Here is a 15,996-nt window from a genome sequence, read left to right as displayed (position 1 = left end):
CATTTATTACCCATCCCTAATTGCCCTTGAGAGGGTGGTGGTGAGCTACCTTCTTGAACCGCTGCAGTCCACCTGGTGTAGGGCGGCACAGTGGCGCAGTGGTTAGCACCGCAGCCTCACAGCTCCAGCGACCCGGGTTCAATTCTGGGTACTGCCTGTGTGGAGTTTGCAAGTTCTCCCTGTGTCTGCGTGGGTTTCCTCCGGGTGCTCTGGTTTCCTCCCACAAGCCAAAGACCTGCTGGTTGATAGGTAAATTGGCCATTATAAATTGCCCTGAGTATAGGTAGGTGTTAGGGGAATATAGGGACAGGTGAGAATGTGGTAGGAATATGGGATTAGTGTTCTTTCTTTCTTTTGGGCCTCCTTATCTCGAGAGACAATGGATACGCGCCTGGAGGTGGTCAGTGGTTTGTGAAGCAGCGCCTGGAGTGGCTATAAAGGCCAATTCTGGAGTGACAGGCTCTTCCACAGGTGCTGCAGAGAAATTTGTTTGTTGGGGCTGTTGCACAGTTGGCTCTCCCCTTGCGCCTCTGTCTTTTTTCCTGCCAACTACTAAGTCTCTTCGACTCGCCACAATTTAGCCCTGTCTTTATGGCTGCCCGCCAGCTCTGGCGAATGCTGGCAACTGACTCCCACGACTTGTGATCAATGTCACACGATTTCATGTCGCGTTTGCAGACGTCTTTATAACGGAGACATGGACGGCCGGTGGGTCTGATACCAGTGGCGAGCTCGCTGTACAATGTGTCTTTGGGGATCCTGCCATCTTCCATGCGGCTAGTAGGATTAGTATAAATGGGTGGTTAATGGTCGGCACAGACTCGGTGGGCCAAAGGGCCTGTTTCAGTGCTGTATATCTAAATCTAAAATCTAAAAAATCTAGGACATCAGTGCAGGAGTTCCTCAGGGTAGTGTCCTAGGCCCAACCATCTTCAGCTGCTTCATCAATGACCTTCCTTCAATCATAAGGTCAGAAGTGGGGATATTCGCTGATGATTACACAATGTTCAGCACCATTCACGACTCCTCAGATACTGAAGCAGTCCGTGTAGAAATGTGGCAAGACCTGGACAATATCAAGGCTTGGACTGATAAGTGGCAAGTAACATTCGCACCACACAAGTGCCAGGCAATGACCATCTCCAACAAGAGAAATCTAACCATCTCCCCTTGACATTCAATGGCATTACGATTGCTGAATCCCCCACTATCAACATCCATGGGGTTACCATTGACCAGAAACTGAACTGGAGTAGCAATATAAATGTCATGGCTACAAGAGCAGGTCAGAGGCTAGGAATCCTGCAGCGATTAACTCACCTCCTGACTCCCCAAAGCCTGTCCACCATCTACAAGGCACAAGTCAGGAGTGTGATGGAATACTGTCACTTTCCTGGGTGGGTGCACCTCCAACAACACTCAAGAAGCTCAACACCATCCAGGACAAAGCAGCCCGCTTGATTGGCACCCCATCTACAAACATGCACTCCCTCCACCACCAACGCACAGTGACAGAAGTGTACACCATTTACAAGATGCACTGGAGCAATGCACCAAGGCTCCTTAGACAGCACCTTCCAAGCCCACGACCTCTACCACTAGAAGGACAAGGGCAGCACATACATGGGAACACCACCATTTGCAAATGGTGGTGTTCCCATGCATGTGCTGCCCTGCTAGTTGCTAGAGGTCCCGGGTTTGGAAGGTGCTATTGAAGGAGGCTTGGTGAATTGCTGCAGTGCATCTTGTATATGGTATACACTGCTGCCACTGTGCGCCACTGGTGGAGGGAGTGAATGTTGAAGGTGGTGGATGGGGTGCTGATCAAGCTGGCTGCTTTGTCCTGGATGGCGTTGAGCTACTTGAGTGTTGCTGGAGCAAGTGGAGAGTATTCCATCACATTCCTGACTTGTGCCTTGTAGATGGTGGATAGGCTTTGAGGATTCAGGAGGTGAATTCCCAGCATCTGACCTGCTTCTGTAACCATGGTATTTATATGCCTGATCCAGTGAAGTTTCTGTTCAGTGGTAAACCCCAGAAGGGGTGATGCAGTTAAACATTAAGGGGAGATGATTAGATTCTCTCTTGTTGGAGACGGTCATTTCCTGACACTTGTCACTTATCAGCCCAAGTCTACATGTTGTCCTGGACTTGCTGCTTGTGGACACAGACTGCTTCAGTATCTGAGGAGTCACGAATGGTGCTGAACACTGCACAATCATCATCATCTAACGTCCCCACTTCTGACCATATGATGGAGGGAAGGTCAGCTGAAGATGGTTCGGCCTAAGACACTATCCTGAGGAACTCCTGGGGCTGAAAAGATTTGCTTGCATCAACTACAACCATCTTCCTTTGTGCTAGGTATGACTCCAACCAGTTGAGAGTTTTCCCCCTGATTCCTATTGACCAATTTTGTTAGGGCTTCTTGATGCCACATTTGGTCAAATGCTGCTTTCAATGTCAAGGGCAGTCACTCTCATCGCACTTCTGGAGTTTAGACCAAGGTTGTAATGAGGTCTGGAGCTGAGTGGCCCCTGGCGGAACCCAAACTGAGCATCAACAAGCAGGTTATTGCTGAGTGAGTGCCATTTGATAGCACTGTCAATGACCCCTTCCATCACTTTGCTGATGGTTGAAAGTAAACTGATGGGGCCATAATTGGCTGGATTGTTGTAGAATGTTTAAGTCTGCTTGGCAGCAGTATGCAAATTTGAAGCAAGAACAGAGATGCTGTTGGTGAGTAGAGTTCCCAAGAGTTAGGAAAGGGGTCACCTGGGGCTAATTGCAGGACATGAAGCATGGGAAAGAGAGGGCATATAATCCAATGTGAACAAAAGACTGGGTGTTGGGGGTGGATCTTTGGGTGGGGGTGGGGGGGGAACATTTCCATCATCTGCCCCTCCTCCTTCAATAGTTAGACATAGCTGGAAAATCTGCCCCATTTAAAAAAAAACAAAGAAATATTGGTCATTTTATGTACACATTGTTTTTCTTTCCTCTCCTAATTAATGTTCAAGAAAATAAAATTTTATGCTCTCCAGACATCTCAGTTAGTAAATAGGCTGCACAGTGCATAGTTGATTTGTACAAAGGTCTCAGATTCAGTGGCATTGAGTAAACTAACCTCGGCTGGTAGTGACATGAGAATGGCTCTCAGTCTCCCTAGCCAGGGGTTTGGGGGCAAGGGGGTTTGGGTGGGGTGGGGTCCAGTGTTTCTGCTTCTGTTTGTTATCTAATGACCTCTGCTTGGGCAATCCAAATGTTTGGCTATCTGAGCATCCAGCTCAGTGATGAAGCCCTTACAGTCAAACAGTCTGTTGCCACTTTTTGCTTAGACATGCACTTGAAGAATGGCCAGTTGGCCAAGGTACCTCAGGGTGACCATCAGCCACTGAACTCTATCTAAGTATGAGCCAGTGCCTTCAGGAGATGAAAATTGCATGCAGCGTGGGGGTGGGGGGAGAAACAAGATGATGATTTTTAAAATCTTGGTTTAGGCCGCCTCCCATTCCCCCTCCAGTCTCCCCTCCCATTCCCCCTCCAGTCTCCCCTCCCATTCCCCCTCCAGTCTCCCCTCCCATTCCCCCTCCAGTCTCCCCTCCCATTCCCCCTTCAGTCTCCCCTCCCATTCCCCCTCCAGTCTCCCCTCCCATTCCCCCTTCAGTCTCCCCTCCCATTCCCCCTTCAGTCTCCCCTCCCATTCCCCCTTCAGTCTCCCCTCCCATTCTTCTTTCAGTCTCCCCTCCCATCCAGCATAAACTCAGTCAGTTGAGCAGGTAAGAGGTCAGTCTGCTGCTAGGCACCTAGAAACATTGAGGAGGTGACTGTCCATATCAGCAGGAGTGGAATAACTGATGGTATTGGAATTCCCGTTGGTTAGACACTTCGATGGAGAGCAGAATCAGGCAGGATGTATAATGGGAAGCCGATCCAATAATGTCAGTTACTCCCCAATACCCCCACCCCGAAATGTTACCCTTGCTGTTTATAGTCACCTACATGGAAATGCACAAGAGTGCCCCCAGCTGTGCTTGTTACTCCCTCCAGTCATGAAGGGGATTGCCTCTTCTGCACTGAACAGCATCTGATGGTGCTGCTGAGATCTGGATCTCAACGTGTGGGGCAATCACAGGCAGTAACCCACGGTCCAGCTCCTCAGTAATGCAGCCCCAGGCTGCCTGCAGATATCATCACACAGTCTAATAACTTACAGCAGGAACTATTTCCCCAGAGGAGCTTTCAAGCTTCTTGACAAATAAAATGCAGCTCAGTTGTTTGGATTGTACCTGATGCCTGCAAAATGTACGAACATTTTCCTCATTGCAATCTCTATGAAAAGTGCCACTGAAAATTAACCATGTTTTCCTTTTCTTTGTGTGGGGAGCAGAAATTGCTGGGACGGCTTTGTGAGCAGAGTAAGAACCAGCAAGAACAGGAAAAGTGGGTCCTACAGCTTCGGAAGGAGAAGGTATTAATGCTTTTTGCAGCTTGGATACTTTCCATGGGTTTACTATCTTGGACTGCTAGGCGGGTCCTTAGTCAGTATAGCCCTCTGTGCCTTACCTGTCCCAGTATCTAGGTAATTTGCAGTGAGTCCAGGAATCGAACTATATTTGGACAACTGGTTAGATTGTGGGCCTCTCACATTGACTTCAGAGGCCATTAGAATCAATGCTTGAGTAATCTGTGGTTTGGAGCTAAACAGGTTTGTTAAGCAGTAAATGGGTAAATGAACAGAAGCAGCAACATATTACACATTTACTGGAGTTACAGGCTTAACTGTTTCTCCTTGGAAGAAAATAAGAAGCAGTCATGTAAGCTGTGTTAAACTGCAATGTAAACTGGACCTGAATATTAACTGTTTATGTGCCATTTTGCCCATGGAGCCTTTATGGCCTCTTACACTCTCTCACTTTTTGGCCTCCCCTTTTTATCTCTCCCCCTCTACCTATCTCTTTCTCTGTCTCTCTCTGCCTCTTTTTCATTTGTTTGTGGATGCGGGCGTCACTGGCTAGGCCAGCATTTATTGCCCATCCCTAATTGCCCTTGAACTGAGTGGCTGCGAGGCCATTTCAGAGGGCATTTTAAGAGTCAACCACGTTACTGTGGGTCTGGAGTCACATGTCACATTTAAACAAACCAGGTAAGGACAGCAGATTTCCAGAAAGAACATTAGTGAATCAGATGGGTTTTTACAACAATTGACAATGGTTTCAGGGTCATCATTAGACTAACTTTGAATTCCAGATTTATTAATTGAATTCAACTTTCACCATCTGCCATGTAGGGATTCAAACCCATGTGCCCAGAGCATTAGCCTGGGCTCTGGATTACTAGTCTAGTGACATTACCACTACCCCAAAGCCTCCCCTCTGTCTCCTTCTCTCTGTCTCTCTCTTTCTGTTGTCTCTGTCTCTCTGTCTCTTTCTCTCTGACCCTCTCTCTGTTTCTCTCAGACTGTCTCTCTATCCCTCTCTGATTCTCTGTCTCTGACTCTCTGACTCTGTCTCTCTGTCTCTCTGATTGTCTGACTCTATGACTCTATTTCTCTCTGTCTTTTATGTCTCCGTATTTTAACTAGATTGGCCAAGAAATGCTTTACAAAATTTACTTTGGAAACCTGGAAAGATTTTTATCTGAATCGAATTTCAGCTCTGGTACTTTTTCAAATATTTTGATGGATTTTGGTATATGTATGCATCTGTGTGTACATATCCATGTATAATCAATTTCAAATATGCTAACTATTGAAATGGTTAAGTAGATTCAACACTCGCTGTTTCTAAAAGGATTAAAACAGCATCAAAACATTCAGATGTAATATGTGGACAGTGAGAAAGCTGAAATCTGTAATCAAACATATTTGAATTTCAAGAGATAAGAATTTCATATTGTTGGGATCCACATTGGAGATTTCAATGGAAATGAAGGGAGTTAATGATGCAATCCCTATCCGCCTTGCTAGTTGTGCCCCTGGGCGTGAAATTGAAAATCTATCCCATTGTGGTTTGCTGTGTCAGTTAAGGTACCTCAGGGTACATGATAGGGAGCTCGAGAATACTATCCCAATCATGCTGGAGTGGAGGATGGGTGAGCCATCAAGCAGAGGCTGTGTGCATTCCCAGAGGAAGGGAGAGGAAAATAGTTCTTGCTCTTATGCATCTTCTAGAAGTTGGATTCCCAATGACATTGATAGAGAGCAGGTTAATTCCCATTCTCTCATAAAATCCTAGAACATATAGCACCAAGAGGGGGCAATCACTCCTGTGTTAGTGCCTGTTCTTCATCTGAAGCTGTTTACTGTAATCCCAATGTTATGGTCCCTCCCTCAATAAGAGGCTTGTTGTAAAGCATTCCACTTTCTAATAACTGTCTTTATGAAAAGATTTACGAAGTGAGTATTGACACCACAGTGTTAGTCAATGAGATGGAGGAGGGATGGGATTTAAGCCAAGACTTATAGCAAACGGAATCTATTGAAACAGCAGTCAGAGTGTATTGAAACAGTAAACAGAGTCTATTTAAACAGTATACAGTCCATTTACTCAGCAAACAGTCTTATTTAGACAGAATCTCTTTGAACTAAAGCAAACAACACTTGACTGAAACTACAGCAAAGTCTCTCGATAAAAGCAGGATTATTTCTCCAGCAAGATGCAGTGAGTGGAGGATAGTTACTTAATACAAATTATGTGCGTAAAATCAACTTAGTCATTATAGCAATGTGGTTTCCAGGTGTGATTGATAGGGAAATTACCCAAACATCTCCATTCCGGCCGGGACTTGTGATGTCAATATGTGCAGGCAAACATTTATTCCGTCTTTGTCCTTTCTTCTAAGGAAGATCATGAATCTGCCCTTTGATCCCCATCTCTCTCAGTCAGCTGACTGCAGTACTTGCTGTGGGTAAAAGAGGACAATGTGTGTTTGTTTTTAAATGACGATTGAACCTGATTCAGAGCATTTTCCTTGTTGCTCCTTTCATGCTCCAGGAATCCCTGGAAAGTGCCTTGGAAACAACCCATCGGGATTTGGAGATGTACCGTAATCAGCCAGGTTACACTGAGCAACTCGTGCAGAAAAAGGAGTCTTTGCAGAATCAGTTGATCAACATTCGTGGCGAACTCTCGCAAGCAACCACGGTACGGGAGCAGTGTCAGTGCGAGGTCGCGAGGGGAGCAGTTGCGTTTTACCTGTAAGGCTCGGCCTGTCCTGGCAGTTGGAGGGAGTTTGCTGCTTTGTCCCGTTGAATGCGTTGAAAAAGAGCATGCGGCTGCAAGCTAAGGCAGGCATCGATGCATTCCGGCGGGCTTGTACTTTGCCTGCCTGGTTGGCTGGGGTAGGTCCAGAGAGGCAACCAGATTGGCCGGCCTGTGGCAGAGGTGGACTGGAGTGCTTCAGCGCTTTGCAAGCAGAACAAACATGGCTGCCGCACATCAGGCTAACCAGCTGGCACTCGCACTAGCAACAGAGATACAAGTAATGGCCACCTATCTCAGTGGTGAGTGCTGCCTCCAGTATCATGACTCCCTCTTTATTACACCTGGCTTGTCGTAGGTGATGCCTCTGAAGTTGGCAATCAGTTATGGATGTAAAAGCACCCATTGAATACAGAATGTACATAATTCTTTATTGATTCTTTAAGCATTGATTTTTTTTTTTAAAAACAGTATTGACTTGTATTCTGGTCCTGCTTTGTGCGTTGCATGCATTTTAGGCCTTTGCAAACACAAAGATGGAGTGCGATGCCCTCAAAATGGAGCTGTCCATCATTCACAATGACTTATGGGAGCAGCTGAACAGCCCCATGGGAATGCAGGTAACACTGCCATAAAATCATAAGAAAGGGTAAAATAATCATTATCTTCCATGCTGAGGAAAAGTTGGAGTGAAATTAGCCCATTAATCTTCTCACCCATCCTAACTCCTCAAGATAGAGCCTACTGTAACTGTGCAATCACACTCTAAATCATTTTGAATTTCGTTTCGTAGCATTTTCCGCTCCAGTGGAGGAAGCTAATCGAGGATGTGATTTCAGTTATTGGATGTTGAAGCGTAGCCACTGAGTCTGACTCGGTTTGTGACATTCTTTCAGGATGAGATGGAGCTCAAGCATATTCAGAAGGAGTTGTGGAAAATCCAAGACGTCATGGAGGGGCTGCGGAAGACCTATCCCGAAAGGATTACAGCAGAACCCATCAAACAGAATGGTATGACATTTCCTAGCACTGCACTACATAGCCATTATAATACTCTTGTACTCTGATAGTGCAAGGGCAGTGTGCCCATGAAGGGGGGAATTTTATGCTCTTCCCCCCACGGCGAGTTTGGAGGCAGGGAGAGTATTTAATTGGGCGGATGGTGGCGGGGGGTGGGGGGGGAGCCCCCTGCATCCACCCCAAGCAAGACTGTGGTGGGAAGGCCTGTGCATGGCCTTCCCACCCGCTGCCAATTGAAGCCCATAAGTGGGCAATTACTGTCCAATTAAGGGTTTCATCCTGCCTTCAGGCAGGATGTCAGGAATCAGGTATGTCAGAAATATGAGGATGACTAGGGGGACCATAGGTCCGGTCAAGGACAATAGCGGGAGACTGTGTGTTGAGCCGGAAGAGATAAGTGAGGTTTTGAATGAGTACTTCTCTTCGGTATTTACGAATGAGAAGGGGTGCATTACTGAAGAGGACGGTGGGAAGCAGACTGGTAAGCTCGAGGAAGTGCTCGTTAGGAGGGAAGATGTGTTGGGGTTTTTGAATAACTTGAAGATAGACAAGTCTCCCGGGCCTGACGGGGTATATCCAAGGATGTTATGGGAAGCAAGGGATGAAATTGCAGAGCCGCTGGCAATGATCTTTTCATCTTCTCTGCTGACGGGGGTGGTACCAGGTGATTGGAGGGTGGCAAATGTTGTGCCCCTGTTCAAGAAAGGGAATAGGAACAACCCTGGGAATTACAGGCCAGTTAGTCTTACTTCGGTGGTAGGCAAGTTGATGGAAAAGGTGCTGAGGGATAGGATTTCTGAGCATCTGGAAAGACACTGCTTGATTCGGGACAGTCAGCACGGTTTTGTGAGGGGTAGGTCTTGCCTCACAAGCCTGATTGAATTCTTTGAGCAGGTGACCAAGCAAGTGGATGAGGGTAAACCAGTGGATGTGGTGTACATGGATTTTAGTAAGGCATTTGATAAGGTCCCCCATGGTAGACTTATGGAGAAAGTCAGGAGGCATGGGATAGTGGGGAATGTGGCCAGTTGGATTAAGAATTGGCTAACTGATAGAAGGCAGAGAGTGGTCTTAGATGGTAAATACTCAGCCTGGAGCCCAGTTACCAGTGGCGTGCCGCAGGGATCAGTTCTGGGTCCTCTCCTGTTTGTGATTTTTATTAACGACTTGGATGAGGAAGTCGAAGGGTGGGTCAGTAAATTTGCAGATGATACAAAGGTTGGTGGAGTTGTGGATACCGAGGAGGGCTATTGTCGTCTGCAAAGGGACTTGGATAGGTTGCAGTGCTGGGCTGAAAAGTGGCAGATGGAGTTTAACCCTGAAAAGTGTGAGGTCGTCCATTTTGGAAGGACAAACATGAATGCAAAATACTGGGTTAACGGTAGGGTTCTTGGGCATGTGGAGGAGCAGAGAGACCTTGGGGTCTATGTGCATAGATCGTTGAAAGTTGCAACTCAAGTGGATAGGGCTGTGAAGAAGGCATATGGGGTGTTAGCGTTCATTAGCAGAGGGATTGAATTTAAGAGCCGTGAGGTGATGATGCAGCTGTACAGGACCTTGGTAAGGCCTCATTTGGAGTACTGTGTGCAGTTCTGGTCGCCTCATTTTAGGAAGGATGTGGAAGCCTTGGAGAGGGTGCAGAGGAGATTTACCAGGATGTTGCCTGGAATGGAGAATAAGTCTTACGAGGAAAGGCTGAACATTCTAGGCCTCTTCTCATTAGAAAGGAGAAGGATGAGGGGTGACATGATAGAGGTTTATAAGATGATCAGGGGAATAGATAGGGTAGACAGTCAGAAACTTTTTCCCCGGGTGGAGCAAAGCGTTACAAGGGGTCATAAATTTAAGGTGAAGGGTGGGAGATATAAGGGGGATGTCAGGGGAAGGTTCTTTACCCAGAGAGTGGTCGAGGCATGGAATGCCTTGCCCGGGGAAGTTGTTGAGTCAGAAACTTTAGGGACTTTCAAAAGGCTTTTGGATAGGTATATGGATAAAGGAGAATGATGGGGTATAGATTAAATTGTCCTTGACAGAGGACAAAGGATCGGCACAACATTGTGGGCCGAAGGGCCTGTTCTGTGCTGTATGTTCTATGTTCTATGTTCATCAGTATTAGCCAGCAGCAGGTGGGCCTGTCGCCACACGTAGCATGCCAAGCAAACCCATGCTGATTGTTTGCCAGCTCCGGGGCTTGGGTGGGTGTTTTATCCTTAAAAGGCACTTTGTGCCTGATGGAGAGACCTGGCATCAGGAATGTGGGTGGGGGTGCCCACTGAGAGCCCACCCCCCCCACCCTTGCTGCCCAACCCCCGCCACCCCCTGAAACCCCTCCCGCCCTGACTCACCTCTGGCCGGGGTTCCTCATCTCCGGTGGGTCCATTACCGACAGCAGCCACTCCCTCCACAGTGGCGCTGCTCAGTCAAAGAGCTGCCAGCCTCTGATTGGCCGACAGCTGTCAGCGGGCGGGACTTCTGTCACTGGGTCCTAAATCCCAGGGCGGGCCCACCGCTGTCCACTTGCGTGCCATTTGGCAGATAATGCGGCAGTCCTTCCCCAGAGGAGGCGACTTGGGGCTCTCACTGGCGCTTCAGTCGGTAGCCAAGACCCCCATTGCCCACATAAATGCCCCCCCACCCCCCGAAGTATGAGTTCACTGCTGGCCAACACTAAGAGTGGTAACCAATTTGCCAACTCACTCCCATTAATACATGCAACACATGCTGACCTATGCTTGAATTCAGGATGAGTTCTCCTGTCACAAGAGTTCTGCACTTGGTGAATTAATTTGTAACACACCTCATAGTTTCCTGACTGTGAGATGACAAGTCCTGGATTACTGTACTCAACCTTGGCTCAGTGGTAGCACACTTGTCGCTGGGTCACAAGGTTGTGGGTTCAAGTCCCACTCCGGAGACTTGAGCACAGAATCCAGGCTGACACTCCCAGTGCAGTATTGAGCGAGTGCTGCACTGTTGGAGGCGCCATCTTTCAGATGCAATGCTAAACCAAGGCCCTGTCTGTCATCTCAGGTGGATGTAAAAGATGCCAGGACATTATTTGAAGTAGAGCAGGGAAGTTCTGTGTGGTGTCCTGGCCATATCTCCCAACCATCCTTGAAGCAGATGATCTGATCACTTATTTTATTGCTGTTTGTGGGAGCTTCTTGTGCATGTGTGTGTGTGTGTGTGTTGTCATTGACACATTACAACAGTGACTATGCTTCAAAAGTACTTCACTGACTGTAAAACACTTTGGGTGGTGAAGAAGGTATATAAATGCAAGTCTTTTTTTTCTCTTTTTCAACACTTTAATATGTTGGGAGATTAGACATTACAAAGGAAGTGCTCCCAAGGCTGTCTTGGGCCTCATGCTAACTCTACCAGTGCTACGGACTCTACAGAGCCTGGTCTTGCTGTTGGAGCTGTACCATCTGAATTCAGACTGGAGCAGGTACCATTGATGAAGCATGAGGTGCCATTTTGACAGGGGGCGGTGCAGGGACATCATGAAGGTCTAACTTTCAAGTGACTTCATGCTTTCCTTAATTTGTGTCTGCTGAAAAACTGCTAAAAAGATCAGGGAGAAACATAATGGAAGCATGTCCAAATATGGGTGGAATTGGTTACAGTGCCACTGGTTAGTTGAGGGTGGAAGTTATATTGGTCCTTTGGTTACCATGCGGATTTGGGGAATATGTAAAAGCAGTCTTAAGGGGGAAGGATAGAGCAAGAGCGGTGACTAAATGGAGTAGACAGCTTCAAAGGATTGGCATAAAATACACCTTTTGAAGTTACTGCCTCATTACTGCTCAGAGCTAGTTGTATTGACCCTGGTGAATAATTATCTTCCCCATCAACATCACAGATTATCTGGTCATTGTCACACTGCTGTGTGTGGAAGCGTGCTGTACTTACGCAAATTCCGAAAATTGGCTGCCGCATTTCCTACATTAAAACAGTGACTACATTTCAAAAGTACTTTATTGATTGTAAAGCGCTTTGAGGCATCCTGAAGTTGTGAAAGACACTATATAAATGCAAGTTGGCCTTTCTTTCTTTCATTAAAATTGCCGATCACCTTGGTTGTCTCTTTGAATCCGTTACAAAGTTGCGTATTCTGCCCATTCATAGTCAACACACAAAGTCCAATTCTGTGTCTGCATGCAGTGATTACCTGAGGACAGATTGTGTTGATATTGAATAGTATGTGTTTTATGGATCCTATTTCAAAATGCACTGAAGATGGGATAGATTTTACGAATGGGGGAGGAGAGAGTATTCATATTAAATGGACAATTTAGTCAATTTTTCTCATCACATTAATTTTTTTTTCTTTTTGCAGTTTCGAGCACCTTCAGCTCCAATAGCCCTGCCAGTCCCCTGAGCTCCAACAGCTTCACCAGTCACATGAGCCCCTTCTCTCCCATCTCCGAATCACAGTTGTCAGCTCAGCAAATCGTCAATGAGGTAAGCGGAGAGAGCAGCATGGTGCGTCCTGACCTGTGACAAGCAAACAGAAACCCTATTATTGTGATGGAATTGTGAGCTGAGATGACATTCCCAGGGTCCTGGAAAGTCGAAGAAATGAATTGATATCTGTACTTATTGCCTTTAATCTAGGCTGCTACACAGCTTTCAATTTTCTGATTCAGTTCCCTTGTTCTGTTAGCTGGTGGTAAAGGGTGTTCAACCAAAAATGTAAAGCAATTAAAGTTAATGAGATATCGGACTGAACCCAAATTATATTTAGCTGTTCCCATAGTAAGGGAGTACCGATGATGAGACATCCCCTTGTGTCTATTGATTTGAAGTTAAGTGGAAAAATCTACAAAGGATGATGCTCAAGGATCAGCTGAAGCAAGGGCCTAACAATAGGGCTGAGAAAATGCCATTCAGCCCATCAAGCCAACTCCTTCCAATCGTGGATCCGATTCTAACCCATTTAACCTCCTGAGGGACAGTTAAGCCTAAATAGTTCCTGTTGCCCCAAAAATATCCAAGCAAAACTACAATGCTCATCACATTTCCACTTTTCAACCAGTCTTCCTGCCCTCCAGAGACATCACTGCTCTTCCCTGCACCTCGCTCCACCCCCTCCCCCCACCTCATGCTGAGCAACAGAGAAGCACCATGTCCAATGGAGTGATTGATTATCTCTATATTAATTGCCAATCAAACATTTAAGCAGTTGATGGTCTCATCTTCCGCTGTTGCTTCTGCACTTCCGTCACTCTTGTATATGGGAAATGAAAGTTCCTTCTAATCACAAATCATTTTGTCTGCATCTTCCTCCTTCATTTGTAAATCAGCTGCAATGATGGAAAAATTGACACCAGTAGGAGATAGGGGAGCAAACGGGCAAAAGAAAGAAACGAAAATGATAAGAAAGGAAGGAAAGGAAGACAAATAAAAGGGATGGAATTCCAATCCTGTTACTGAGTGAGTGAGGGCTAAATTTTGACAGATTGGCAAATTATCCCAATGTTCCTGGAGCATATGTCATCTTAATGCTGAGTCTGAATGAATTTTTGTTCGCAATCCTCTGAGTTGCTGAGTGTTGCCACTGCTCAGTTGTGGTTTATCTTGTACCAACAGGCAGGAGACTAGGTGTGGCATTAGGTGAGCATTCTGTTCTTTCAACTCCAGGATCTGTGGGGTTGGGGGGAACTCTTAGCCCAAACTGATGGGCTGGAAGTCTCCTTCACTTGTATAAGGATTCTTGGTGAAATACGTTTGGGAGGAACAGTCTCAACCCAATTCCTACTGGGAACTAGTCCACATCACAAACCAAAAATGTTTATTCAGGGACACCATATGTCACATTGATCTAGCAGGGTTTGGTTTTAAGGCATAGATTTTCAAACTGGGGTCTACAGACCCTAGACATTTCATTCCAGGGTATCTGCAGGCTTTCTGACTGTCTCCAATAATTTGTGCTTCCATTTTTGTATAATACGATATAACTAACAAAACAATGGATTTCTGTTTTTCTTTTGAGTAGCTGGCATTGTCTTTTGGAAGGTAGGATGAAAGGTCCTGGAACTGTGTCAATATTTGCTGGGGTTCACCACATGAAAGAGTTTGAAAACTGCTGTTGTCAAGCATGTTGGAAAACCACTGCTTGTATGACATGTCGGTGCAGAATAGAAGGAGTTTTACTCTGCAATTGACTCGTGCAGTACCTGATTGGGGGTGATCTTGCGCTCCAACTGAGTTCAAAAGCGGAGGAGTGTCTGAGCAACAGTGGAGACGCTATAGTTGTCTGGGCATCATTTTCCTAGCACAGCTAAGATAAAAACCTGTTTGTTCTCTTGATCTCTGCCCAGTGACCCCTGTTCGAAAGCATGTTGGAAAACCACTGCTTGTATGACATGTCGGTGCAGAATAGAAGGAGTTTTACTCTGCAATTGACTCGTGCAGTACCTGATTAGGGGTGATCCTGTTCGAAAGCGTATGTGGGTGGATGGCTGTTGAGAATAGAATGGGGTTCAGTTGTAATTGTCCAGTATTCAAGTAGCCTACCTACACTTGTACTTGATCAGTGGCCACATGGGCGAGGTATCAGATGACTGCCAGTGTCCGAGAGACCAAACCCCAGAGTGAGTCAGTAAACCTCAGGGAGAAAGAAAAGAAATGAAGTGTTCCAATTCCCACTGCAGCGACCATGCACATCAAGATAAAAGATTCGCCAAAATACAGCCCATGTTTTCAGTATGATTCCAATCTGCTCCTTGTAGCTTCATTTTAAGTGGAAATCTTCCAAAGACTAACCTCCCCTTGCTCACTCACTGTCTTCCTGGCTTTGCAGTTACCTTTTTATGCTTTGCTCGCTCTTTGTCTCAGGAAACCCGCCCACCTCGACCTCCCCTTCCGCAATCCTACCTGCCGCAAGGGCCGTTGCCCATAGTCCCTCCTCTTCCCACTGAGAGCAGCCTCTGGGCCTACTCTATCGAGGACATCTGGGAACAGGCGGAGAAAGGGAAGACAGCCTTGGACATGAAGAGAATTGAAGGAGGCATGGCAGTAAGTGGCTGGCCAGGCCACTGTCTACATCAGTCCCAAGTCTTGTGGTTTCCCATCTGTGTCAGTCCTGCTCATGTGATTTTTGAGGCATGAAATAAGTAGAATACTTAGGAACGATATGCAGTGTTGGCACTAAGCTTTTAGTAAGGCGTAATGGTGGTGGTGTAATCCATTATATTGTACCAACGTGGCTCAATGATGCATTTCAGTGCAGTGGATATTCCTGCTTGGTGTCTCTGTAAAACAGTAGACCGCAAATAAATGTTATCATACACTGGATGACACAAAAGCAAAATACTGCAGATGCTGGAAATCTGAAATAAAAACAGAAAATGCTGGAAATACTCAGCAGGTCAGGCAGCAACTGTGGAGAGAGAAACAAAGTTAACATAGTAAAACGTTCCAAGGTGCTTCTTAGGAGCGTAAGCAAACACAATTTGAAACTGAATCTCATCAGGAGATGCTAGGACAGGTGACCAAAAGCTTGGAAAAAGAGGTAGGTTTTAAGGAGTGTCTTAAAGGAGAGGAGAGAGAGATAGAGAGACGGAGGGGTTTAAGGAGGGAATTCCAGAGCTTAGACCTATGTAGCTGAAGGCAATGGTGGAGCGATGAAAATCAAGGATGCACAAGAGGCCAGAACTGGAGGAGCGCCGAGATCGCAGAGGGTTGTAGGGCTGGATGAGTTTACAGATATATGGGACTAGCGAGGCCTGGAGGGTTTTGAAAACAAAGATGAAAAATTTTTAATTGT

At 46.3% G+C, this 15,996-nt stretch overlaps 1 protein-coding gene across 11 annotated transcripts in view; it reads left to right on the top strand.

Annotated features, from left to right (window-relative positions):
- The window catches only part of plekha6 (pleckstrin homology domain containing, family A member 6), a 307,598-nt gene that overhangs the window by 268,894 nt on the left and 22,708 nt on the right, over positions 1-15,996 (top strand). For 10 of the 11 annotated variants that reach the window (XM_068057421.1, XM_068057422.1, XM_068057420.1 and 7 more), the window contains 5 exons: positions 4,391-4,471; positions 6,996-7,145; positions 7,721-7,822; positions 8,099-8,213; positions 12,565-12,689. In XM_068057421.1, coding sequence (XP_067913522.1) covers positions 4,391-4,471; positions 6,996-7,145; positions 7,721-7,822; positions 8,099-8,213; positions 12,565-12,689 — 573 coding nt within the window. The remainder of the gene's footprint in view (positions 1-4,390; positions 4,472-6,995; positions 7,146-7,720; positions 7,823-8,098; positions 8,214-12,564; positions 12,690-15,996) is intronic. The other variant, XM_068057423.1, reaches the window with a different exon arrangement.

Source organism: Heterodontus francisci, chromosome 25 (genome assembly GCF_036365525.1).
Source record: "Heterodontus francisci isolate sHetFra1 chromosome 25, sHetFra1.hap1, whole genome shotgun sequence".
Lineage (NCBI taxonomy): Eukaryota > Metazoa > Chordata > Chondrichthyes > Heterodontiformes > Heterodontidae > Heterodontus > Heterodontus francisci.
This window is presented reverse-complemented; position numbering and strand designations above follow the sequence as displayed.